This window comes from Lepus europaeus, chromosome 20 (genome assembly GCF_033115175.1).
Source record: "Lepus europaeus isolate LE1 chromosome 20, mLepTim1.pri, whole genome shotgun sequence".
Taxonomy (NCBI): domain Eukaryota; kingdom Metazoa; phylum Chordata; class Mammalia; order Lagomorpha; family Leporidae; genus Lepus; species Lepus europaeus.
The window spans coordinates 45,259,673-45,286,203 of NC_084846.1; the positions used below are offsets into that span (position 1 = coordinate 45,259,673).

The 26,531-nt window shown below is 46.5% G+C and overlaps 1 protein-coding gene across 2 annotated transcripts in view; it reads left to right on the forward strand.

The window, feature by feature from the left end:
- The first annotated feature begins 366 nt into the window (after positions 1–366).
- Positions 367–26,531, forward strand: part of BLVRA (biliverdin reductase A) — a 36,208-nt gene continuing 10,043 nt past the window's right edge. The window contains exons 1-4 of one of the 2 annotated variants that reach the window (XM_062179073.1): positions 367–652; positions 7,322–7,421; positions 10,275–10,307; positions 23,419–23,540. In XM_062179073.1, coding sequence (XP_062035057.1) covers positions 10,296–10,307; positions 23,419–23,540 — 134 coding nt within the window. In that variant the 5' untranslated portion in view covers positions 367–652; positions 7,322–7,421; positions 10,275–10,295. Of the gene's footprint in view, positions 653–7,321; positions 7,422–10,274; positions 10,308–23,418; positions 23,541–26,531 lie in introns of those variants that run through there. The other variant, XM_062179074.1, reaches the window with a different exon arrangement.

The following is a 26,531-nucleotide window of genomic DNA, read 5'->3' on the forward strand; positions in this document are numbered from 1 at the left end:
GGCCCTTTGTAACCTCGGGGGTGGCAGGACAGGCTCGAATGAGGATGGCAGGGATCCATGCTCAAGGTCTTGTCTCCCCACAGGACAGATCTCCACCAGATGGGGTGGGCGGGGGCAAGTCCACAGGCTCCATCCGCCAGCACTGGCCTGGGGACAGAGGCTTTTGGGCTGTACCAAGTGTTGGGTGTCCCAGGAGCACATCAGGTTCCTGGCCCTAAGACAAGGTCCTAAATACCCTCTTTCGCCCTAATACTGGTCTCTCCACTCATCACGGTACACAAAGCACGCAAATGTGCGCCGAGACCTGTTCAGTCTGCTGGGGTCGCTCGCCATGTAAAGTCCCAGCAAGCTGCACGCGGTAGGAGGGAGGCGGACAGAGGGCTGGGACTCCCACGCCGGGCAAGACGCAGTGCGGGGCCCGGCCCTCCACAGTCGGGCGCAGGGGCCTGGGGGACTCTGCCCCTCGGTTCCGCGTGCAGAGAGCACGGCAGAGGCGCGGCTGCAGCCCGCCGGCCACAGACTCCCCTCCACCCGGCTCCCGGCCGGGCAGCCAATCGGAGCCGCGCTGCCGCCGGGATCCGCGGATCGGCTTCGGAGGCGGCGGCGGCGCCCGGGACGGAGCGGAGAGCTGGAGCTTAGCGCCCCGCATCAGGTAAGGCGCGCACGGGAGCGCCGCGGCCGCGCCGGGAACGGGGGTCGGCGCGGCTGTCCTGAGCGCCCGGGCCGCGGCTAAGAACCGGACGCCAGCGCGGGGCCCAGCACTCGCCCCGAGGGCCCCGGAGCCTGCCCTGCCCTGCCCTGCCCTGCCCAGCGTGGCCCCGCTAGGGGGACGCGGTCGGGAGGCTCCGCCGGCCGGCAGCGCGGCGTGCTCTTCGCGGAGGGGCTTCCCTGAATAGACAAGAGCGGATCATTAAAAAAAAGAGGCAAAAAGCAAGTGTACCTTTCATTTAAAAGTATGTGTGGTTTCGGGTTGTACGCAGACCTAAGCGAGCTGGTGCCGGGGCCGTGCCCCGCGCAGCCCGGGCGGCCGGCCCGGAGCCCCGGGGCCTGGAGCCGCGGCGTCCTCGGGCTCTGCCCCGCGCGCTCGAACCCGCGCTTCCCCGCCCGTGGCCTCCCCCGGCCGTGCTTCTCCTCTCTGGAGAGCACTCGTTCATAGCCGTTCTTGTAAGAGACCCAGGAGTATAAAGTTCTGTACAGGTTCCTCAGTACGCGAACTGCTTCCAAACAAGACGGATGAGTTTAACTGTCCCCAGGTTCAGTGAATGAGATGGACGCCTCATACTTAGATTCAGCTTGGAATCTTGTTTTTATTATTATTATTATTATTATTATTATTATTATTATGTGACACTATTTGTTAAGAGTGCGATCCTGGGCATGCTGACTAACCTCTTGGCGCCTTAGTTTTCCCATCTATAGCAGTAGGGATAATCAGCGGCCGGCGTTGTAGACTGCGGGTAGAGCTACCGCCTGTAACACCGAAGACGCCTGGGATCCCTATGGGCGCCCATTGGTGTCCCTGGCTGCTCCTCTTCCAATCCAGCTCCCTGCTAATGGCCTGGGAAAGCAATGGAAGATGGCCCAAGTGCTTGGGCCCCTGACAGCCATGTGAGAGGCCGGGATGAAGTTCCAGGCTCCTGGCTTTTAGTCTGGCCCAACCCTGGCTGTTGTGGCCATTTGGGGAGTGAACCTACGGATGGAAGGTCTCTCTCTCTCTCTCTCTCTCTCAATCTGTAACTCTGACTTTCAAATAAATACAACTTAAAAAAAAAAAAACAACAAAGAAGTAGGGGTAGTCACTTACTTGGTAGGTAGGATGATCGTAAAAAATAAATGACTTAGTAAACCAGAAGTTTACAACCGGGGTTTCAGGGTGGTAAGGGTTCAGTGGATGTTAGCTACGATTGTCACCTGCAGGCAAGCAGGACTGCGCTGGGAGTTTTCTTCATACTTCCCATAGCATTTCATTTCCATAGCATTGTTTCCAAGCAGCTTCTTGAAATTATTGACATGGAAAGTATGTTGCTAATTTATGTCCCAAAAGATTGTATTGATAAATATGCAGATCCTTTCATTACTTACACACACACACACACACACACAGAAGTCAAACAGTAGACAAGATATTATAAGGGACGCTCTGTGTGAGAGGAAGGAGTCTGTAATTGTAGTGGAACTTTTGATGATAATTGTCATTATTCCCCTGTATTTCATACATTTTAATTGCTCTTTTTTCTTTGGACTCCCCAGTCCATCTCATTGAAGTCAAAGATTTACCACTTCAAGCTACTTTTTTTTTTTTTTGTATATTTCCAACATCTTTACTGACAGTGAATTAAGGCAGTTTACTTGCTGACAATTCTAGGAGGTTCTCAGATTGCTTCCAATGCTCATGTCTCAGAACAGCATCCCTGTTTGAAATCCTGCAACCATTCGCTGGTCATTTCTGAAGAAACACTTGTGAAAAGCATGTAAACCGTACCTTCATCTTTTTTACAATGGCAAAGTACAGAAACAATTCATTTGACATTTTATAAATTGTTAAAGTTATGCACTTACAAATAAAATGAAAAATTCGCACACTGAACCTTGGAACACACAGGGCTGGAACATAAGAGCATCCACATGAATTCAAAGGTCATTTTGTCTCCAAAATTGGCTGTGTCTACTAATTTCTATCATTGTTCTAACAGTATTTTGTTTTTCATCTGTACTTATAATGCCTTTATAAAATAATGTAAAATCTTGTAAAATACTCAAATTACATGGGCTTGTGTAGAGAGATAACACTGCATCAAAAATATGGGTTTGCAGGGGGCTCCATGGAGCAGGAGCTGTAGCGGCCTTTTAATTCTAGATTCTCCTTTGCATGTTCAAAGGCTGTGATTACGTGATCATATGTATCAACAACAACAAGTTGAGCCATTTATTGTTGCATGAATGGTGTTTGTAATACTTTAGAAACAAGCTGATATTTAGCCATATAACTGGAATTTGAAAAAAAATACATTTCATTACTCTGTACAAAAATGTCTTATTGTCTATTCAAATTAGGTTTGTTTGATTTATTTTTTTTTAATTCAAGAGGCAGAAAGACAGATGTAGATGTCTCCTGGTTCACTCCCCAAATGCTTGCAATGGCCAGGGCTGGTCCTGGGGCTGGAGCTGGGAGCTGGGAACTCAGTGTAGGTCTCCCACATGGGTGGTGAGGACCCAATCACTTGAGCCATCACTTGCTGGAAACTGGGATTGGGAGTAGAGACGGGAATCGAGTTTGGGATTCTGATGTGGGGCATGGGTGGCTAAACTGGCGTCTTAACTGCTAGGCCAAATGCTTGCTGCCAAGTTAAGTTGTAATCAAATAGCAATATAAATTTGGAATCTTCATAAATGAACACCATGTAACTATCACTTATGAAAACAAAAAATAAAACTGAGGATTGTGCCTTTGTGATGGGGAGCTGAATCTTTGAGTTATGAGCAAATGACGATACTCCCTGAACTGCTGACTGTGCCTTGGAATCAAAAACTAAGCTCCCAGAAACAGGGTTATGTGTGCACAGATATCTCACAAGTGCTGGGACCCTGAACTGTTTCACAAAGGAATTAAGGTAGTTCACAAGAAAGTCACATGGAATACTAACCAATAAATATGAATATTTAGCAGAGAAAATGTAAGCACAAGGAATAAATCCAGGCTAAAGAAAGAAAAAAGTGTGCCAGCACTGTCCAGTAGAATTTTGTGCAATGCTAAAGTGTTCTATGTTTAATTAATTTATGTTTAAATAGCCATGTGTGTATACTGGCTACCTTAGAGGACAGCACTAGTCTACAATGTTTTTGTAGTAAGTCTCAACTTTGTGTCTAGAAGTTAAACTCTGTCAGTTACACGGTTGTTGTCACTTAAAAATAAGACATACTTAGCAGCTTCATTCATTCATTCATTCATTCATCTCCCAAATATTAATAGCTTGACAGAAGCAGAGCTTTTCCTGACACTTAGCTATAAAGGACAATTTTCTGGGGACTTTATTATCAGGGCACCTTGGTATATTGGGTGAAAGTCTGTTCAGTTGAGGAACTGGGGCTGAAAGCAATACAGAGAGTGCATATTGCCCAATTGTATAACTCTTTTTAGGATTTTGAATAATTACATGAAACTTTATAGAAAACTTTAAATATGTGGATAAGCGAAAAGGGAAGTACATCACTAACAAGTCTACCACTCAGAGACGTAATTACTGTGCATGTTCTGTTGTCTGTTTGCAGACCTTTGCCCCAAGTAGCCTTCGTGTTTTCCTTGATAAGTTCCAGAATACGCAGCCCACTCCATGGAAGGGAAGTCCATTCTAGGGGTGAGGGTTGCTTTCACCCTTACTGGGGGATCTCTCAGACCGGCAGCTGGCCGCACCTGAGACAGCACACTCTCCCTCATCCTCCCCCACACTCCCACCATGGGCCTGGCTCTGGAGCAGTGATGAGAGGTGCTTTCAGGAGGAAAGAAGAGGGACATCACTACTGTGGTTCTTTCCAGATGATGCATGATCCTGGCTTTCTCAGCCTTGGTGCTGTTGCTATTTGGGGCTGGGAAATGGTTGTGCATGTGTGGTGGGGCAGAGGGATGATACCCTGTGCATTGTAGGGTGTTTTGTGGCAGCCCTGGCCTCTGCCCACCAGATGCTGTCAAGCATGACCCTCAGAAATGTCAGGGAGGACTGGTTTCATGGAAATTTCTGAATTATTGCTGACATGTTCTAACAAATTTCAAATTCCAGTCTGCAAGTGGGAGATAGATTGAAACCAAAAGAGTTGTGTAATATAGGCAAGGAAGCTCTTTACTCCTGGCTGTGTTATTAATTTACCCTGAGATTTTGGTGGGCAACTATATCATTTAGGGTCCTAGCATGAAAGAGCATACGAATGAAGGGAATTCTTGAAGGGACTCTTCACTGAAGAGTGGGCAGTGGGCAGCATTGGAGGAGCCAGCAAGGGATGGCCAGGCGTGCCGGGAAGGGATTCAGTAGGCACTGTCCCTGTTCTAATCTGAAAGGGCAGGGAGGGGACTGTACTACCAGAGTAGGGGAGGAGAGTGGAGCGCCGGCCCAGGTCTGCCACAGAGTGCAGCCTCTGCCACTGCCGCAGCCTAGGACTAGGCAGGTGGGGCACAAGAACCCCAGCCTCTCTCCGGTTCTCATCCATTGGCTAAACCCAAGTGGATGGTGAAAGAGCACAGTCAGCCAGCACAGGCCAGGAGCTGTGAACCACTAGCAAGGGACCTGGGAATTTGCACCTCTGTGGAATGAAGGTTGTTGGTCTCTGCTTTTTAAGAGATACTATGGGAATAAAAGGAAATAGACAAACAGTATTTTTAAAAACGAATCATGGGGTGGGTGCTGTGTTGTAGCAGGTAAAGCTGCTGACTGCAGTGCCAGCTTCCCGTATCAGTGCCTGTTCGAGTACCAGCTACTCCACTTCTGATCCAGCTCTCTGCTATGGCCTGGGAAAACAGTAGAGGATGGCCCAAATCCTTGGGCCCCTGCACCAATATGGGAGACCTGGAAGAAGCTTCTGGCTCCTGGCTTCAGTTCAGCCCAGCTCTGGCCATTGTAGCCATTTGGAGAATGAGCCAGCGGATGGAAGACCTCTCTCTCTCTCTGCCTCTGCCTCTCTGTAACTCTGCCTTTCAAATAAATAAATAAATCTTTAAAAAAAATAAATAAATCACACACACATTGGACCACTGTTCCTTTTGAGTACTGGCTCTATTTCATGCAGGGATGGTACATCATTCTGTGTGTAGGTGCTGTAGTATGTCTTTAAATTTTTATTTATCCTCCCTGTTTGAATTCACTCATGCTACTTTGTACATTAAGACAAATATTTGCTGTTGCCTAAGTAAATGGTTGCATATCTTATATACTTTGGACTTGTAATTTTCCTTGAAGTTTAAGCATGTCTATTTTATCTATCACAAAAAGTCGTATCAGAAAACTTTCAATTTGGAAAGGGCTTTTAAATTTCTTACCTGAGATCTTATGAAAACTGCATAGGAAAAATAAAAGAATGAAAGAATATAGTATGCTCAGTGTAGAAATAATAGAATTAATATCATTAATATTGAGGACACTAAAAACCAATTGTGAATCTTGATTGATTTGCTGAGAAAAGAAAATGTTCTCTCTAGAAATCTTTAAAACCTTCACTGGGGTGGATGTTTTCCCTAGTATAAGGTAGGAATTATTTAGGGTGCCTGTGTCTCACGTTGGTGTGTCTGAGTTCGTTTCCCAGTTCTGATTCCTGATTCCGGCTCCCTGCTGATAACAGGAAGCAGAGGTTCTGGTGGCTCAAGTAGTTGGGTTCCTGCCACACATGTGAGAGACCTGGACTGGGTTCCCAGCGCTGGCCTAGCCCCAGCCCAGGCTGACTCATCAGTATCTGGGGAATGAACCAGTGCATGGGCTCTCTCTCTCTGTCTTGCTGACACTGACATAAATTAAAAAATTTTTAAAAGCATTAGTGTTGAACTTTTAAAATGTTACAAACAGAAGTTAGATCTACAGATATTTTGCTTGTCTGGAAAATTTATATTCATTTGGCTGCCCAATGTGAGTTATGCTAGGTACAGTCACCCATTCCAGTGGTTCATGGTTTCCCATTGGCTCAGCTAAGAAGATGATAGGAGTGACAGGAGACCGAGTTAAGATCTAGATCCTCTAGGAGGTCAATGCCTGAAAACATGAATGGGGCCCAAGAATGTCCTGACCTCAGTTCAGTTTGAAAATTGAGTTGCAATTCTACAATTACATGAGTTGATAAACTCTTTTTACATGAATGAAAGTTTAAATATGCTAGATGTTTATTCCTTAGGGAGAGTAATTTGCTTCATGTAATTTCATTTCTCCCTATTATATCAAGATCCCTTTCAATGAAAGGTGAAAGCTTTTGAAATGATCTTGAGGAAGGGTAGTGGGGAGTGGAGCAGGTGGGAGGGGCTGGGGAGGCAGGGTGGGGAAGAGGGTGCCTTCTGCTTGGGTGAGTAGCAAGGAAAAGCTTTAACTATTTAGTGGTTTTGTGCCTGTACACCAACTCTGATAACCTGAGCCTGGGCCTAGTTTACTTGCATTTGTCTGCACCTGTGGGACCAGAAGAGAAACTAAGAACTTTCCATTAACCAAGCCAAACACTGAGAAAATTCAACCAAAAGAAAACCACAACAAAACTAATACAAGTCCTGAGGATTAAAATTAGAGCCTGTCACTACTGAAAGAGAGCATGGGGTCTTCCAAATTCATCAAAGTTTACCTTCGCCTCCCTTTTCCAGGTGCAGGAAATAAGGCCTAGGAAGACCACCACGTGTTCAAGTAACCACACAGTTAGTCGGTGCCCAACCCAGGCCTGGAATCCTGGTCACTGAGTCACAGGTGGGTTCTTTATTTCCCAGAGAGACTGCTTGCCTCTGAGTACCTGAGTACACTGCGTTTTGGGTTCACGGCAAATAAAGGCTCAAATGTCAGGACCTGCAGCAGATCTGCTGCAGTAGAAATGAGGGAAGGAGAAGCCTCCTTTAAATTGCTTTAAACAGGTTGTTTTTGCAAAGGTGTTTTTTTTTTTTTTTTTTAACTTCCAAGTGAACTACTGCAACTTCTGCTGTCAGTTGTCACTGTGCAGTAATTCAGGAACTAACTCAGGATCCTTCTTTTTCTTTTTCAAAATTAGTTTTCAAATGGCTGCTCCTGGAAAGGAGTTCCTGCTAGCAAAGCTCGGTAATACATCCTAATTTCATTTATAAACTTGGACATCATTACAGTTCCAGTGTGATTTGGTTTTAACTTCACAGTCAGAGGAGTGCATTTGGAAAGTTCATAGATTTGCTGATGTTCTCCATAGAGGTGATGCCTACTGCGGTCCCCCAGTAATGCCACGGAGTGTTCTTCACCACACTCTGACCAACACATGCTGGCAGGCGTTCGTTAGGTCTGATAGCACATCTTGGTGGACTCAAAATTGATGTTCTGTGATCATGACTGAGTTTGAGTATTGTTCCTGAATTTCCTTTTCTGGGAACCAGAGGCCATTTTAGAGCTTGAGCAGACTTCAGAGATGAAGTCCGTCTGTTCGCCTGCAGAGGAGGAGTCTGTGTGCCCTTGGCTGCTTGGATAGCCCGTGACCTACTCGACTATGTGCCAGATCCCCAATTTAACATAGAAGACCTTCAGTGAGTCTAAGAGCCAACCTGCAAAGGTCTCTGGGTGTAATCTGGGTTTGTCTATAGAGCCAGAAATCTGGAAATTGGAGGACAACACCCCAGTGCCTTGTCTTTGTCTATGATACCAAGGGTCCAAAGTGGCCTGTGGAAGCTATACTTTTTACATCATAAATAAAGTCCTCTGAAAACTCACCCCGGGGAGCTTTGACCTTCCATGAACTTCAGGTAATTCATCCATAAAATAGAATTAATATTGGCTTTTTTCCCAAGAATGTGAGGATCAAGATCACTATATATATATATATATATATATATATACATATATATATATATAAAATGACTCACATAAATAGGCTCACAACAGTTATCTCCTCATATTTCTGCATATTATCTGGCTCTGCATTCACTTGGAAGCTCCATGGGAGACCTAAACTAAAGTTCTTCAAAATATAGTACAGTAGGTCTTGGGGAGGGCATCTATGCAGAGCTTCTGTGTAGCAAGGAGAGGTCAACAGGGTGCTCTCTCCAGTGACCCTCCATGGTCCAGACTCTGGCCCAGTGCGTGTTCTTGACTTGGCTCTGGCCCTCCCCGCTGGGGTTAGCGTTTAATGTCTTGGTTTCCCTTCTGAGGCATTTTCATGCATAAGAAGCCATCACACTTGTACTGACTCCTCAGGACCTGAGAAGAAAATCTACCCACTTTGTCACGATCTGCTTTTTCTTTCTAACAGGTTCCGTTTTCCATGTCAGAAGACATGATAAAACCCCAGATTGCAAAAGTAAAGACAGCACTGCTGACCACACTGGGTCAATAGGCCCAGTCTCAAAGCAGAGAAGAGAACTGGGAAGAGAAGAGGGAGGGGGATTCCTGGAAGTGCCTGGTTTTCAGCACCAAGCTCAGATGGCAGTTCCAGATGGTATCCCCCAGTATCTTAGGGTTGCCAAGAGTCAAGGGTTTTTTAAATGATTATTTCACTGTTGTTATTCATGATTATCATCCCTATGTTTAACTAAAACAAGTAAGATCATTAAATGCATGGCTGGATCCAGGGACAGGTGCTTCCTCAGCCTTCCCTTTTCAGAGATGAGCTGAAAAGGCTTCCTGGAAACCTCCCTCCCGCCTCCCCACGGAGGGGCTGGAGGATCAGCATTATTCTTCCCCAGCCATCTCTGAGAATTATCCACTTGCCCTGCCCTTACCTGCCCCATCTTTGTTAAAATAAAATGACTATTCTAGATGCTTGGAAAATGAGTGAAAATGTTAATCTTCATGGACCCTGTTATACTCATAATTCTAGTGTTTCTCCAATTGTGGCTCCCTGAGCTCCTGGATTCCTGACACAAATGCGGATTCTTATCCTCCCTGCCACTCCTAGCCTTTTGGGCCAGAACCTAGGGGCAGAGGCCAGAAATTTGCATTTACAGCAAGCAGCACCAGGAGTCGGTTAAAGCTTGTTACCACTGATTTGCTCTTTCCTTCTTTCCTTCTTCCTTCCTTCCTGTCTTCCTTTTGCTTCTTTTCTTTTCCTTCCCTCTCCTGTTTCTTCGTATCTCTACATTTGTTCCCTCGTTCCTTTTTCTTAATGCTAAATGTCCAGAGTAAAGTGTTAAACTGTTCTTTTAACATAATAAGTTGAGGTCCTATGAAAACTCAGCTAGGAGAAAAATGGCATGTATTTCTTATTGCCTTGCTCGTCTCCATAAAAGTAAGCCAGATAAAAAGCTTTGCTCTTCAAGCCCCAACACTGGCAAGTGCATCATTTCCATAGATGCATCGCATTCCCAGCTACTCTTCCAACATAGAGGATGGACATTGGGAATGCCCTCATCAGAGAATCATTGCTGGGGGATGTCCCCGAGAAATTTGCCACCACTGGCCCCAGAGTAGAAGCCACCTGCCTGAGTCCCCTTGCTGGAAGTCACGAGATGGTGAGGGCCTTTGGGAAAGATGAGAATGCTGGGACGGGAAGTAGTGGAGGAGAAAGTGCGGCTGCATCGGGGAAGGTTTCTTTGGAGTTTAGGGTAGCTGTCTCTAGGGTCCTGAATCTCTCTGCTTTTGTCTTCACAGCTACTGAAGGAAGACATCAAGATGGATGCAGAGGTGAGCATTTACAAAGACCAGCTTAGGGGAAGCTGTTCTTGCCAATATCTCTCATTTCTCTTTCTGTCAACAGAGAGTTCAGAAATATCAGCTCCAACATGAAAATGTTTCCTCTCCAACTGACAACATGTGCATGGCCCTGGGTGATAGAGGAAGAATTGGCCCCTCTGAGTTCTTATCTGTGTGCATCCAACTTAGCCACTGCAGCTAATCTGGGGGTGGGGTGTGTGGAGGTTGCTTGGTGGGCACACTTCACTCCGTTTACTAAGATATTCCTTTGCATTGTCTCCTTGGTGCTCTCACTTCCTGTTCTTTGATCCAAGGAGATGTCCCCTTTCTTCATCCGTTGGTTTTCTCTTCTTGTGTTACCATCTGCCCCTTCCTGCTTTTATTCTTTCCCAAGTCTAGCCCAGACCTTGACATTCAGGACTTCAGCCGCTATTGTGCTGAGGCCCATGACTCTTTCCCCTTGTCCTATTGCTCCACTGTGGCAAATCCAGAGGATGACAATTATGGGTGGAACTGATTTTGTGCTGTTCATAGATGGCAGATGTCTCAAAAACCATTGCCTGGGTGCTCAGCACTGCCAGCAAGGCCCTTTCCCCTTTCCCCCTTTCCCCTGCCCTACACAACCAGATCCAATCTTCATCATTCCCCCTAAACTCTGTATTCCTCATCTCTCCCTCCTCACTCTTAGCATCTGGATCATGTTTTATTTTGCAAAGAAAAAAAGTAAAAATTCCATCTGACATCATTGCCCTGAATTCCAACCTTTCTACTTGTCTTTCCTGTCTCGAAGGGATGTTTATCGGTGGAAGGGGCGGTGAGTCCTGGAAAACCCAACCTAATGTGGCTTCCTTTCTGGGAGTGCAGATGAAGGGCAGGCCTCGGGGTCAGTTGACGAGTGGCTGAGTGACCTCACCAAGGACCCCAGATGTTGTTACTCTCTTCCCTCAGTCCAGATGTTGTCTGCCTCAGGCAGTTCCTCCTGCAGTTTTTGGACGACTTCCAGCAGCCGCGGGGCTACACACTTTGTCATTTCCTTTCAGCGAAAGAAGTGGCTTCCTGCAGCTCTTTCAGAAGACTGGGAGCCTCTTTTTTTGGAAATCCACAAAATGCCTCATTAGATCTTAAGGGCCAGAAACAGATCACAGCCCATTCCTGGACCAATTATCATGACAGGGGAGTAGGGATTTTACTGATTCGCTTGGAGTAGCCACGCCCACCCTGGAGCTCCTTCCCGCTCATTCCTGGCCCTGCATAAGAAGAAGAAAAGGGCATGGAAGTCGGGTAGGATCCATCCACATCTGGCACAACGTGTTCCTGTGAACTGAAAACGCTCCTGCTTGTCACAGCCAGTGCCGTCTCCCTACAGATCTGCTTTACCAGATGCTGTGCACTCTCATTTCTGCTAGCTCTTTCTCATCAATACTTTCTCATCAATATTTAAATTGCTTTAGCTGCTACTTTCTTCAGCACAAAGCAGAGGGCAGGTGTCGTGGCACAGCGGGTTAAACCACCACTTTTTTTTTTTTTTTTTGGACAGGCAGAGTGGACAGTAAGAGAGACAGAGAGAAAGGTCTTCCTTGTCCGTTGGTTCATCCCTCAATGGCCACCGCGGCCGGCGCGCTACGGCCGGCACACCGCGCTGATCTAAAGGCAGGAGCCTGGTGCTTCCTCCTGGTCTCCCATGGGGTGCAGGACCCAAGCACTTGGGCCATCCTCCACTGCACTCCCGGGCCATAGCAGAGAGCAACTGGGACAGAATCCGGCGCCCCGACCGGGACTAGAACCTGGTGTGCTGGCGCCACAGGCGGAGGATTAGCCTATTGAGCTATGGCGTGCCAGCGGGTTAAACCACCACTTGTAACCCTAGCATCCATATCTGAGTGCCAGTTGGAGTCCTAGCTGCACCACTTCCAATCTAGCTCCCTGCTAATGTGCTTGAGAAGGCAACAGGATGGCCCAGGTGCCCGGGTCCCTGCTACCCATATGGGAAGCCAGGATAGAGCTCCTGGCTCCTGGCTTCAGCCTGGCCCAAACCTGGCTGTTTCAGCCACTTGGGGAGTAAACCAGCAAATGGAATCTCTCTCTCATAAATAAATAAATAAATAAATAAATAAATAAATAAATAAATCTAAGAAAAAGGAGAGAGATCAAAACAATACATTCTGTTTTGTGGAACGACTGGTAACCCTTTTTCATCCGCATCAAGGCAGGCTTCTTGAAGGAGATGTCTGCAACTTCATGTCTCCGTCTTCTCTTCTTGAGTCATTCCAAACTGGTTGCAGGCTGGCTTTTCCTACCATTGCACTCACTTTAGCCTTGTTCGTGTCTCCAGTGATCTCTTTAAATTTGATAAACTTGTATTTTGGTAATAATTTAAAGATCTGTATGGCATGCAAGACTCAGGAGTCTCCCTACTGCCTTATCCGAGCCCTGCAGGTGAGTGCTACCTGGGACTGACTTCTGTTTACCACTGTCTTGCACCACTGCCCTCATTATCTCTGGGTCCCAGTGACTCACCCAAGACTTGTTGTAATTCTCAGGATTTTGTAGGTTATGAAGAAGCAATAGAGGGCCGGCGCCATGGCTCAATAGGCTAATCCTCCGCCTTGCGGCGCCAGCACACCGGGTTCTAGTCCCGGTCGGGGCACCGGATTCTGTCCCGGTTGCCCCTCTTCCAGGCCAGCTCTCTGCTATGGCCCGGGAGTGCAGTGGAGGATGGCCCAAGTGCTTGGGCCCTGCACCCCATGGGAGACCAGGATAAGCACCTGGCTCCTGCCTTCGGTTCAGCGCGGTGCGCCGGCCGCAGCGCGCCTACCGCGGCGGCCATTGGGGGATGAACCAACGGCAAAGGAAGACCTTTCTCTCTCTGTCTCTCACTGTCCACCCTGCCTGTCAAAAATAAATAAATAAGCAATAGAAACTCTGCATTCATAGTAAGCATAAACCCTCTGGCCCAATTACTCCTTTTCTCCTCTGTCCTATAATTCCAGCCTCTTCTTTGGTGGCTTCTTCCCTCTCAACCTTTTACTTATTTTTTATTATTTATCTATTTATTTCTTTACTTGAGTGAGAGAAAGAGTTCCTCCCTGCTGTTTCACTCCGCAAATGCCTGCAGCATGGAGCACTTGATGAGGCTTTATCTGGGAGTCAGAAATTCAATCTAGGTCTCCCATGTGGATGGCAGGAACCCAATTTCTGGAGCCATCACCAATGCCTTGCAGGATCTGCATTAGCAGGAACATGGATTCTGTCGCTGGAGGTGGGAATCATACCCAATTACTCCCTTGTGGGACATGGGAGCTCATAGTGGCATTTTTTTTTTTTTTGACAGGCAGAGTGGACAGTGAGAGAGAGACAGAGAGAAAGGTCCTCCTTTTGCCGTTGGTTCACCCTCCAATGGCCGCCGCGGTAGGCGCGCTGCGGCTGGCGCACCGCGCCGATCCGATGGCAGGAGCCAGGTGCTTCTCCTGGTCTCCCATGGGGTGCAGGGCCCAAGCACTTGGGCCATCCTCCACTGCACTCCCTAGCCACAGCAGAGAGCTGGCCTGGAAGAGGGGCAACCGGGACAGGATCGGTGCCCCGACCGGGACTAGAACCCGGTGTGCCGGCGCCGCAAGGCGGAGGATTAGCCTAGTGAGCCGCGGCGCCGGCCTCATAGTGGCATTTTAACCATTAATCAAGTGTCTGCCCCATGAACACTTAAAAAAATCTCCTAGACTTGGGCACCCCTCTAGCTATTCCTCATATCCTCTGCTTTTAATGTTAAGGTTCATGTATTTGAAAGAGCTACAGTGAGAGAGGGAAGGAGAGAGAGAGAAAGAGGAGAGAGGAGAAAGGGAGAGGAAGAGAGGGAGAGAGAGAAACAGACATCTTCCATCTGATTTACTCCCGAAATGGCCACAACAGCCAGCACTGGGCCAGGCTGAAGCCAGGGGCCAGGAGCTTCATCCAGGCCTCTCATGTAGGTAGCAGTGGCCCAAGTGCTTTGGCCATTGCCCACTGCTTTTCTCAGACCATTACCAGGGAGGTGGAGCAGCCAGGCCTCACACTGGCATCCATATGAGATGGATGCCATAGTGCCCACCACTCCTCTCCTTTCTTTTTTTTTTTTTTTTTAAATTTTTGACAGGCAGAGTGGACAGTGAGAGAGAGACAGAGAGGAAGGTCTTCCTTTTTCCGTTGGTTCACCCTCCAATGGCCGCCGCGCTGATCCAATGGCAGGAGCCAGGTGCCTATCCTGGTCTCCCATGGGGTGCAGGGCCCAAGGACCTGGGCCATCCTCCACTGCACTCCCGGGCCACAGCAGAGAGCTGGCCTGGAAGAGGGGCAACCGGGACAGGATCGGTGCCCTGACCGGGACTAGAACCCGGTATGCCGGCGCCGCAAGGCGAAGGATTAGCCTGTTAAGCCACAGCGCCGGCCCACTCCTCTCCTTTCTATGGCCACCTTCTCACCTGCATTTTATCTAATCCCAGGGTTTTCAATGCTCCACATCTGAAGAAGATTGCTGTGAGCTCTACACCCCCAAATTTGGTGGACATTTTTTCCTGGAAGCATTTGACACTGCTGACCACACTCTTCTTGAACTGTCCCTTTGACACGTCCAGCCCCTTCCTGTCTCTCTAGTCACCTCCTCTCAGACACTTCCTCAGGCCCCTCCTTTGGGGGAGCTCATCTACTCCCACATATGAAAAACAAAATGTTTATTTCAGAGACATAGAGACAGACAAGCAGAGACAGAGAGCTCCTATCTGCCGCTCACTCCCCAATCGCCTGAAATGGCCTGGAGTTGGTCAGGCTGCAGCTGGGGCCAGAAACTCAATCCAGATCTCCCATATGAGGGGTGGAAACCCAATCACTTGAGACATCATTTACCTGCTGCTCTCCAGGATCTGCGTCGGCAGGAAGCCTGAGTCAGGAGCTGGAGCAGAGAGTCGAATCCATGTACCACAATGTGGGACACAGGCATCTTAACCGGCATTCTCACTGCTAGGTCAAATGCCCCCTCCTCTCCCATATCTTCTATTATCAAGTTATGTACAGGGAAGCCCCAAATGCACCTGTTGAAGTAAGTCTTCTTCCTCAGTTCCAGACCCACACACCCATCAGCCTGCTGTGCATTTCATTAAATTGTGCCACAGGTGCCCCACACGCATTATATAACCCAAGCTGCCTCACTGCCTTTCCTCTGCTCAGCTCTGCTTTCTTCACGACCACCTCAGGAAGCAGCAGCACAGTGGGCAGCCCCCTCACTCCTTCCCCAACAGCCAGCGAGCGAATGCTGTGAATCCTGGTGTTCCCTCGATTCTGTCCGCAGAGTTTATGTCAGCTCACACTGTGCCAGACTCTGGACTTGGCTTGGTGGGCGTGATGATAAAACAGTTTCAGAGATGGTACTCGTGGCCATGGAACTTACTGGTAAGAGAGTCTAATGGCGTCCACCCCATTTCTTAGCTTCCTTCCTGACCACTTGACTCTCCCTTACCTCATTTACCCTCTGCTGAGTCGTTCTCTCCTTTTTGGGGGCAAAGAAGGAGAGCCCAGGCACAGAGAGGAAGTCTTTATCTCCAGTTTTTGTCTTTCTGTCTTCATCGGCCTGTGCGAGGCCCCTCTCTTGTGTTTATATTTTATATCCCCTGTTTTTCCATCCCTGTTCTTACCCTGGCAAAGACAGCTGTGCATTTTTATGAAGATACATATTTTTGTAAAAATGCCTTTTAAATAGACATGCAGAAAAAGCAGTTTCTGTGTGTGCGTGTGTGTGTGTGTACAAGTCTGTCACTTAGAACACATGCACAGGCTTGTGTAAGCATCAGTGCTGTCAGAATACAGCATCTCACACTAGAATGTTTCTCCTGGTGCCCTTTCATAGTCATAGCCTCCCGCTGCTCCTAACCTTTGGCAGCTCCTGTGTGATATACTTTTGATGGACACAATTATTTTCTGTTGTAGTTTACCTCTCAGTCTCTTAGTTTTCCACTGATCCCTGAATTTTCAAGAGATCACATGTATTCGGTTTGCTGCACAGTAACCCAGAATGGGTATCCATTTAATCCTAACAAAAGCCTGTGAGCAGGATGCTAAGATTACCCTGTCTCGTAGAGGAGGAGAATAAGTGTGAAAGGAGTTGTCATGTGAGACAGGTAGTGAGGGGTGGGATTGGGATACAAGCTCTGCTGTGTCTGCCTGCCTGGCTGCCTTTTCCCCCATGCAACCCAACTCATCTTGTCTCTCTAGTTCGTATGTAATTTCTGCTGAATGAAAAGTGTTCTCAGAGCCCCCTCTCTGGGAGTGTGATGCCTCCGTCCTAAGAACTCCCATTGCTTTTCTCTTTTCTTTTATTGCCACTCTGACTTTGCACATAGCTGTCTGTGTGCCTCATACATCTTTGTATTCCCATGACATCTGGCCTGGTATTTCTTATATAGTTTGTCCTCACTAAATGTCAGTTGAAGAAATGGCAGGGTGATTTAGGGACTGTTGGGTAATCATGTGGTGCAATCCAGAGCATGGGGCATCGATGAACAGGGGAGGAAGGAAATCATAGGACAGAAATATCCCAAGAAATCTTGCTGTGACTCAGAGGCCTGCTGGAGGAGGAAGGTACGGAAGGATCTTGAGCCACAAACCAGCCCTTTAATCTCACTGGATGTTGGTCAAATGCAGGAATCAGTCCTGAGACTCCAAGCATTTCAAGTGCCTGAGAGGATTCTTGGGCCCCCTGGTCTTTGCTCAGAACTTCAGAGGGCAGCTGGTCAGGTGGGGTGGATGGTTGGAGTTTAGCACAGCACGAAAATCAAAGTCAGGATGAGGCAGCCAGATGGAAATGCCCAGTTTGCATTTCTTCTTGGGACTGGAGCTTGGAGGAAAGGGCCCATACCTCGAGGTGTTGGAGCGTTTCAGCCTAAAGGTGGTCATGGAAAAGAATGAGGGAGCCCTTACTCCTAGGACTGGGGAGAGACAACCGAGGGGTAAGGATGGAGCTCAGGGAAAATGTACTTCACGGGGCAGGATGAAGAAGGGAGTGGTGCAGTGTGGGAGCATTGTGAGATGAGGGAAGGTGAGAGGATTGAGTTTTAAAAGGGTCTAATGAAGGGTCTACTGTGTCTGAGATCCAGGAAAGTGGCTGGGGAGAAGCCCTGGAATGTGATAAGAAGGTCTTGCATGACCTGCAAAGCTGAGGGGCGTGGAGTGGAAAGTGTATAACAGTGTGACCAGCTGGGGTGAGAGGAGGCGGCAGTGCAAGTCCAGAAGTGTGAGGAGTCAGGGTGACTTGGGAGCACTGGACAGGGCATGGTTGGGGCAGAGGATTCCAGATGTGGCTTGGCGGAGGCCACCATTGGGAGAGCTCCAGGAAGGAAGAAGGGAGTGAGCCAAAGGTGCTCCAAGCTGCAGGGTTCCCACCTTCTCAGAGCATCCCTCTGATATTTCTGTCTAGATGAGTGGTCATTTATATTTTGGATAACTACTAACATTCACAGGATTCAAAAGTTTGAAGGATAGAAGAAGCCTTACTTACTGTGAGAAGTCCTGTTCCCTCTCAGTGCTGCTTCCCAGGTACTTTGTTGTTTTCCATCCTCTGGATGAGCATGAAACCAGTGTTACAGGTTTCTTGGCTATCTTTTTGGAAAGATCTTAATTACATGCAACAAATATTTTTCCTTGAGCTATCCCCCTCCTTTTTTTTTTTTTTTAACAGCAACTACAGTATACAATTCAGACTAGTCTGTACTTTGACCAACAATGTATCTTGGAGAGAAATCTCTTTCTAGTCATAAATTACTCCTTTGTTCTTCCGTATCACTGGGTAATACTCCAATTTATGGGTCTATCATAACTTAACACGACCATCTTGCTATTAATGACAGATGGTTTCACTTTTTGCTCTTTATAAGCAACACTGCTCTAAGCCTAAGTCATTTCACTTCTGTATCTCTGTGGGATCCATTCATGTACATATATTTACCACAGCAAAGATTATTTGCTTGTTAAGTTGTGGTAAATATTTCCAAATTTTCTTCCATAAATTAAGTTGCTCATTTTTCTCTCCCTTCTGCAACGTTTGAATATGCCTGTTCTCCCTTGCTAGCCAATGTGTCCTCAGACTAGAAAGTCGATCCTTGCAGACAAGTGCATGAAAAATACTAATGGAAGAAAAAATACTAACTTGTTCTTATTTTGAAAAAATATTTATTTGAGTGGTATGGGGTGAGGGGAGAGCAAGAGAGAGAGCTTTCCATTACTGTTTCACTCTTCAAATGCCTGCAGCAGCCAGGACTGGACCAGATTGAAGCTTGGAGCCTGAAACACAGCCTGGGTCTTCAGTGTGGGTGGCAGGGACTCCAGTACTTGGGTCATCACCTTTGCCTTAGCAGGAAGCTGGGGTTGGGAGTGGACCTGGGACTTGAGCCAGGCACTCTAGTATGGGCTGCCAGTGTCCCAAGTGGTGTCCTAACCAACGTGCCACGGGTCTGCCACTAACTTGTTCTTTCTGACTGTCTGGAATCTCCTTTCTTACTCCCAGTTCGATAGTCCAGCACTTGCCTTCATGCCTCATACCCTAAAGTTCTCCTACACTTTTGGTCTCCAAAAGGTTTTTTTTTTTTTTTTTTTTTTTCTAACCTAAGTTAGTAGGATACATTCTCTTAATCCTGGCTTTTATAAAATTGATTTTCAGGTCTTGAATATCAGATACGAGTTTCTCTGAGTCCCAGATTAGGGCAGAGTTTCACTCTGTGTTTGAATCAGTCTTTTCCCTTTGTGTGTGCCTTTTCTGTTCCTGATTCCTAGTTTCTTCAAATACCACCTCTGGAGGGCTTGATATAATAGTAGAGCGCAGCAGATGGCTGGAAATGCCGTTTTGGACCTCCTGGTTTGCCGAAACCCACTGCCCTCTGCTCCACTGAGCATTTCTCTGTAGACTTCAGCCTCCTCACAACCTCTGTGCAAGTTCCCCTTCTGTCTGTCTCGTCTGCCTCAAGATCCTCACCCTAAAAGCTGTAGCCGTCACTCTGGAATCATCATCTCTTTGATTGGCAGTTTCTTTTCAGAACATGCTCTGAAGAGGCCTCACAAAAGATCTCTGTAGCAAGTGATTTTCCCCAAAAGTAAAATTCTTTCCTTAAGAGGAACACAACTGTTAGGCTGCCAGTGTCCTCACCCATATCCAGTCCCTGTGTGTCAGCTTTGCAAAGGAATTCTAGGGCAGTTCATAATTCAGTCTGACTGCTATACAAGCCAGGTTTTGTGCACAAGTTTGTGTGTTATCATTAACTAATGAAATGATAAAAATGCTGTTTGGCTTATTTATAGATAATGTAGCTATTGCTTAACTATGTGACTTTGTGGAAGCTAGTAGAAACTTATTATACTGGTTGTTATCTGCAATGTAGTAATTCAATGGTCTCGGGGATGCCATAAATATTTAACCTAATAAGAAGATAAAATGTCATTTTCTGGTTTAAAGGGAAAAAATATTTGAACAGAGATATGTGTTTTTTTCTGTACAGATTTCTTCAGAGGCAGTCTTATTGTTTTTTGTTTTGTTTTGTTGGTAAGGAGATTGTCAAAAAACAAAAACTAAAGAACTAGGCTGTATGGTAGGCATCTAGCCTAGCAGCTGATTCACCCTTGTCTCATATCAGGGAACCTGGGCTTCGCCCCCAGCTCTGGCTACTGACTCCAGTTCTTGCTGATAGAGATCCTGGGAAGCAATGGTAGCAGCTCAAGTGATTGGAAGGCACCCAGGAGATCTGGATAAAGTTTCTGGCGCCCAGCCCAGCCCTGGCCATTTCAAGCCTTTGGAAAGTGAACCAATGAATGGGAGTCTCTCTCTGGCAGTCTTTCCCCAGCTGTCAAATAAATAAATCATAATACCTTAAAAAAATCAAAAGAGAAACAACCATACTGCTAGCCCAAAAGGGACTTCTTGGGTTAAATTCCCGGTTGTTTCCTCTTTTCTAAACTCACCTCTGTCTTACAGAAGAGAAGCCTGGAGTTACATCTACCAGAGTTCTCTTTTCTTTGTGGAGTCAGTCAGTTAAAAGCACTCTCGGGAGACTGGCATGGCTGAAGAAAGAGCTATTCCTGGGGTCAGTTCCAGGCCGATGTGTGAGCCAAGGCCCATGTGTGGCGTAGCAGCAGTGGGCACTCAGGCTCTGCAGGCCAAGAGAGGCTGCAGAAGCTCTCAGACAGCTTGGCTCTGGACAGCTGGGGACAATCACTCGCTTCAGTACTGCAGGGAGATGGCCAGGTGACTCCTCTGGCTCAAGTTCCCTGGGGTCTGCAGTGGTTATGTGAGCCTCTGATGCCCTGTGTGAAAATTCTTTCTACTTAGGACACAGTCACGTGATGCCTTGTCGTGGTAGTGCATATCTGACGGTGTCTATAGCATGTAGCTTAGGTGTGTAGTAGGCAGCACATCTAGTTTCCTGTGATGTCTGCAAAGTGACAGAATTGCCCAACAAAGCATTTCTCAGAACATATCTCCATTGCCAAGTGGCGTGCATGACTGTACATGGAACCCTGACTGGTTCTTGTGAGGTTTATGACAAAAATGAAAGTCAATTGTGTAACAACAATGGTATAAAGTACAGCAGAGAGAAAATGAGGATATGCTAATATAAGGTTTTTATGTGTGGAATGGCATAATATTAGCTTAAAGTAGATTGTGATAAGTAAAATATGCCTAATGAAAAAGCCTTAAAATAAGTTCTAAAAAAGTTATAACAATCACCCAACAAATGAGGTAAAATGAAATCATAAAAATATTCTTAGTTCAAAAGAATGCATAAATAGGGTGGGGAAGAATCAGTTGGACAAATAGCAAGATTTGGATTAAATTTGGATTAAAATGCAGCCATATCAATAATCACAATGTAAATTATCTGAACACTTCAAATAAAAGGCACAAGTTGTTAGGTTGAATAAAAAAAACAATACTTGGCTATATTCTGCCTATAAAAAACCTGCTTGAGATAAAAGAGCATAAAAGATTAAAAGTGAAAGGATGAGAAAAAATGTACTATGCTAACACTGATCAATGGAAATCGGAAGTAGATTGTTAATATTAGGTGAAATAAATTACATGGAAAAGAATATTTCTAGGAATAAAAACAGTCATTTCAGAGTGACAAAGGAGTCAATTAAGAAGTTATAACCATCTTAAACAAGTATGTGCCTAACAATAGACTTTCAAAATACAATAAAAAAAACTGATAGAACTGAAGGGGAAAGTACTCAAATCTACCATTTTATTTATTTATTTTTAAAGATTTATTTATTTATTTATTTGAAAGGCAGAGTTACAGAGAGGCAGAGGCAGAGAGAGAGAGAGAGAGAGAGAGAGAGAGGTCTTCCATCCTCTGGTTCACTCCCTGGATGGCCATAACAGCTGGAGCTGGGCTGATCAAAAGCTAGAAGCCAGAATCTTCTTCCAGTTCTCCCAAGAGAGTGCAGGGGCCTGAGGACTTGGGCCATCTTCTACTTTCCCAAGTTATAGCAGAGAGCTGGATCAGAAGTAGAACAGCCGGGACTCAAACTGGTGCCCATATGAGATGCTGGCACTGTAGGCAGCGGCTTTACCTCCTATGCCACAGTGCCAGCCTCTACCATTATATTTAGGGATTTTATTACCTCTCAATAATTTATAGAGCAAGCACACAGAAAATCATCAAGGATTCAGAAGCCCTGAACAGCATTGTTAACCAGCTTGACCTAACAGACTTGTAGAACACTCTGCTCAACAATGGCGGAATACAGGTTCTTTTCCATATGCTCAGAACATTTACCAAATGGGCAATATTCTGGATCATAAAACATTTCTCAATAAATTTAAAAGGATTTGGTAAAGAATATTCTGTGAACACAATGGAATTAACTAAGAAATCAATAATAGAAAGTCATTTAGAGAATCACCGAACATTTGGAAGAAATCCTGGGCCAAGAGTAGAGCAGTGGGTACAGGAACAGGGGAGAAATCAGTGGTATCAAAGGTGAAGGGAAGGGGCAGTTGGAGGGGACATTCATGTTTCTACATTCAGAGACATCCAAGAAAAACTGGGTGTGAGGGGTGCACAGAGATAATTTTTATCAGTTTGGATTATCCTGAGTTGCTGCATAAGTTGAAAAGTTGACTTGATTTTTCATTGTTAAAGCCACTCACACTCAGCCTCCAGCAGTGTACACAGGTGATTTGTAAGGTCCCAGAGTAGTGTGAGGCTGAAGTTGGTGGAATTCAGGAAGCCATAATGTGCAGTTAGACGAGGGGAGTCCTGTCTGGATAAGGAGGCGGAGCGTGGTTTGCCTGTTTGGCCTTGCCTGGAAGCATCTCACCAGCGGTCATGACTGCTCAGTGACACCCAGCTGGGTCAGGTTTGCCTCGTCATCTGCAGGAAGGATTCAGAGAGGACAGAGGTACCTGCTAGGGCTGGGTGTGGCTTTAGGAAGAAACCCCTCATCACTGAAGAGATGGCAGTGGAAGTGGGGAGTCAAATGGGGGATCTTGTTCAGCGGGGGCTTGGAGGGCTCTCAGCGCACAGAGTCAGGGCACCTGCAGAAGCGCGTTTCGGTTAGAGCTGATTGTCTCCGAGCTCTCATTTCCCGAAGTGTCTTATCCCACACTTAGTGCTGCAACTTCTTTTTTTTTTTTTTTTTGACAGGCAGTGGACAGTGAGAGAGAGAGACAGAGAGAAAAGTCTTCCTTTTGCTGTTGGTTCACCCTCCAATGGCCGCCGCGGCTGGCGTGCTGCGGCCGGCGTACCACGCTGATCCGATGGCAGGAGCCAGGTCTCCCATGGGGTGCAGGGTCCAAGCACTTGGGCCATCCTCCACTGCACTCCTGGGCCACAGCAGAGAGCTGGCCTGGAAGAGGGGCAGCCGGGACAGAATCCGGCGCCCTGACCGGGACTAGAACCCGGTGTGCCGGCGCCGCAAGGTGGAGGATTAGCCTAGTGAGCCGCGGCGCCGGCCTAGTGCTGCAACTTCTTGTGTGTCCTGCATCGGTGTCTTCTGCTTATCGGGACTCTGGCTGGTCCTTGTTTTGCTCTTCTCTGCTAGATGCCTCGATTGTTTTTAAGCCTCACCTTGGTCCCTTGTGTTTCAGCCCAAGAGGAAGTTCGGCGTGGTGGTGGTTGGTGTTGGCAGAGCCGGCTCTGTGCGCATGCGGAACTTACAGAATCCAGACTCTTCCTCAGCCTGCCTGAACCTGATTGGCTTCGTGTCCAGGTGGCTTGACTCGCCCTGTGCCTTGTAATTCAGGGAAAGCCCAGTGAGACAGATTAGGCCACAGGACTAAGTGGAGATTTTTCTTTTTTTTTCTTTTTTTTTTTTTTAACTTTTATTTAATGAATATAAATTTCCAGTGTACAGCTTATGGATTACAATGGCTTCCCCCCCCCAATAACTTCCCTCCCACCCGCAACCCTCCCCCCTCCCGCTCCCTCTCCCCTTCCATTTGCATCAAGATTCATTTTCAATTCTCTTTATATACAGAAGATCAATTTAGTATACATTAAGTAAAGATTTCAACAGTTTGCACCCACATAGAAACACAAAGTGAAACATACTGTTTGAGTACTAGTTATAGCATTAAATCACAATGTACAGCACATTAAGGACAGAGATCCCACATGAGGAGCAAGTGCACAGTGGCTCCTGTTGTTGACCCAACAAATTGACACTCTAGTTTATGGCGCCAGTAACCATCCTAGGCTGTCGTCATAAGTGGAGATTTTTCAAACCCAGCCGACTGCTCATTAGAGACTGTGCTATCAGCCCCACAGAAGTTCAAGTACGGATCTCCCTGGGAACTGATGAGTGCCTGGCTCCCTGCTGAGATACATAGCCACGTGGGGTCTGCAAAGACAGGCAGGGAGGGGCCTGCATTGTGGTGCAGTGGGTTTAGCCACTGACTCTGATCAGTGTTAGTTTGAGTCCTGGCTACTCTGCTTCTGGTCCAGCTTCCTCTTAACATACACCCAGGGAGGCAGCTGTTAATGTCCCAGATACTTGAGAGACCCAGATGGAGTGCCTGGCCCAGCTCTGGCTGTTGAGGCAATTTGGGGAGTAAACTAGCAGAAGGAAGTTATCTCTTTCTCTGTGTCTCCCTCTCTGCCATTCTGTCTTTCAAATAAATAAATATATACAGTAAATTTTAAAATAATCATAGATCATTAAAACTATAGTAGTATATATTCCTTTTTTTGTAAAGATTTATTTATTTATTTGAAAGTCAGAGTAACACAGAGAGAAGGAGAGGCAGAGAGAGACAGAGAGAGGTCTTCCCTCTGCTGGTTCATTCCCCAACTGGCTGCAACGGCCAGAGCTGTGCCCATCTGAAGCCAGGAGCCAAGAGCTTCTTCCAGGTCTCCACGCAGGTGCAGTGGCCCAAGGACTTGGGCCATCTTCTACTGCTTTCCCAGGCCATAACAGAGAGCTGAATCAGAAGTGGAGCAGCCAGAACTCGAACTGGTGCTCATATGGGATGCCGGCTCTGCAGGCAGTGGCTTTACCTGCTATGCCACAGCACCGATCCCCATTCTTTTGTTTTGTTTTGTTTTTAAAGATTTTTTAATTTATTTCAGAGGTACAGTTACAGACAGAGAGAGGGAGAGACAGAGAGAAAAGTCTTTCATCCACTGGTTCACTCTCTGTATGGCTGCAAAGGCCAGAGCTGGGCAGATGAGAAGCTAGGAACCAGGAGCTTCTTCCAGGTCTGCCATGTGCGTGCAAGGTCCCAAGCATTTGGGCCATTTTTTACTGCTTTTTCCAGGCTGTAGCAGAGAGCTGGACTGGGAGAGGAACAGCTGGGACACAAACTGGTGCTGATATGGGATGCTGTTGCTGCAGGCAAAGGCTTAGCCTACCATGCCACAGCACTGACCCCAGTATATCATGCTTAACCATTGGTTTGAATATGTTCTCTTTGTATTAGTATCACATTAACATAAGAATTGATGAGAATTATGTTGTAGTAATTATGCATTTGCTATGACTCTGAGAAACCAGTGTATTAATAAATTCCTTAAAATAAGTAAGTAAATAAATAAACAAGTCTTTAAAGGAGAAATGGAGAGAATGAGCACAGGGTCTGTCAGTTACAGCAAGCCCATGATGGGTGTGGCCTGAAAGAAGGCGTCAGGTATGTGCCAGTTAACGGTCATGTCAGCTGTCACGACAGTCATGCTTGTGGTGACCTTGGGATTTGCATGCTATGCACTCCAGATGCCATTGCCAGTCCTGGTTTACAAGTCCTGGAACTGTGACACAAAAGAGCTAAGTCATTTGTCTGAGGTCACACAACTGGAAGATCTCAAGAACTAGATCTGAACCTGGATCTGCCTGATTCAAAGCCCATCTTTTAAACACTGTGTTCTTTTCCCATTTAGTAATTTTGAGCCCTGCTTTTGTTTAAGGAGTTATTTGTCTCCTATAACTCAGTCAAAAGCAAATGGATCACCTTCTTCCTTTCAGGAACCTCAAATAGTCCCTCCACTTCTACACAAACATATAATAAGTCACTTCCCAAAGTAGTCTTGTGTAACATCGTTTATTAATATTAATTGGTAACTAGATTCAAGGCACTCGGCTGGGCAAGGAGACATGGAATTGAGCAATCTGGGCCTGTCTCTATTTTCTTGTACTTTGGAAACATCAGATAAACATTTACTCACAGCACAAGTAATTGTGATGGTCTGTGTGGGTCTTTTTTCATATTTCAGTTCATGGCACCATTTTCTTCCATTCTGCCTGTCTCAAAACCCGGCCTCTCTTAAGGATTTAATTTAAGGGGCTTTGGAGGACTACAGAGACCAAGAAGTGCTGGGATCTGCTTTTGGCCAATGTTCTCTTGTGAGATTACAAAGGAGGTACACAAAATAGGAGATCAACATTTTAAAAAAATATTTATTTATTTATTTGAAAGGCAGAGTTATAGAGAGGCAGAGGCAGAGAGAGAGAGAGAGAGAGAGAGAGAGAGAGAGAGAGAGAGAGAGAGAAAGCCTTCTATCTGCTGGTTCACTCCCCAAAATTGCTGCAATACCAGGAGCCAGAAGCTTCTTCCAGGTCTCCCACATGGTGCAGGGGCCCAAGGACTTGGGCCATCTTCTACTACTTTCCCAAGCCATAGCAGAGAGCTGGATTGGAAGTGGAGCAGCTAGAACTCAAACCAGCACTCATATGGGATGCCGGCACTGCAGGCAGTAGCTTTACCCACTA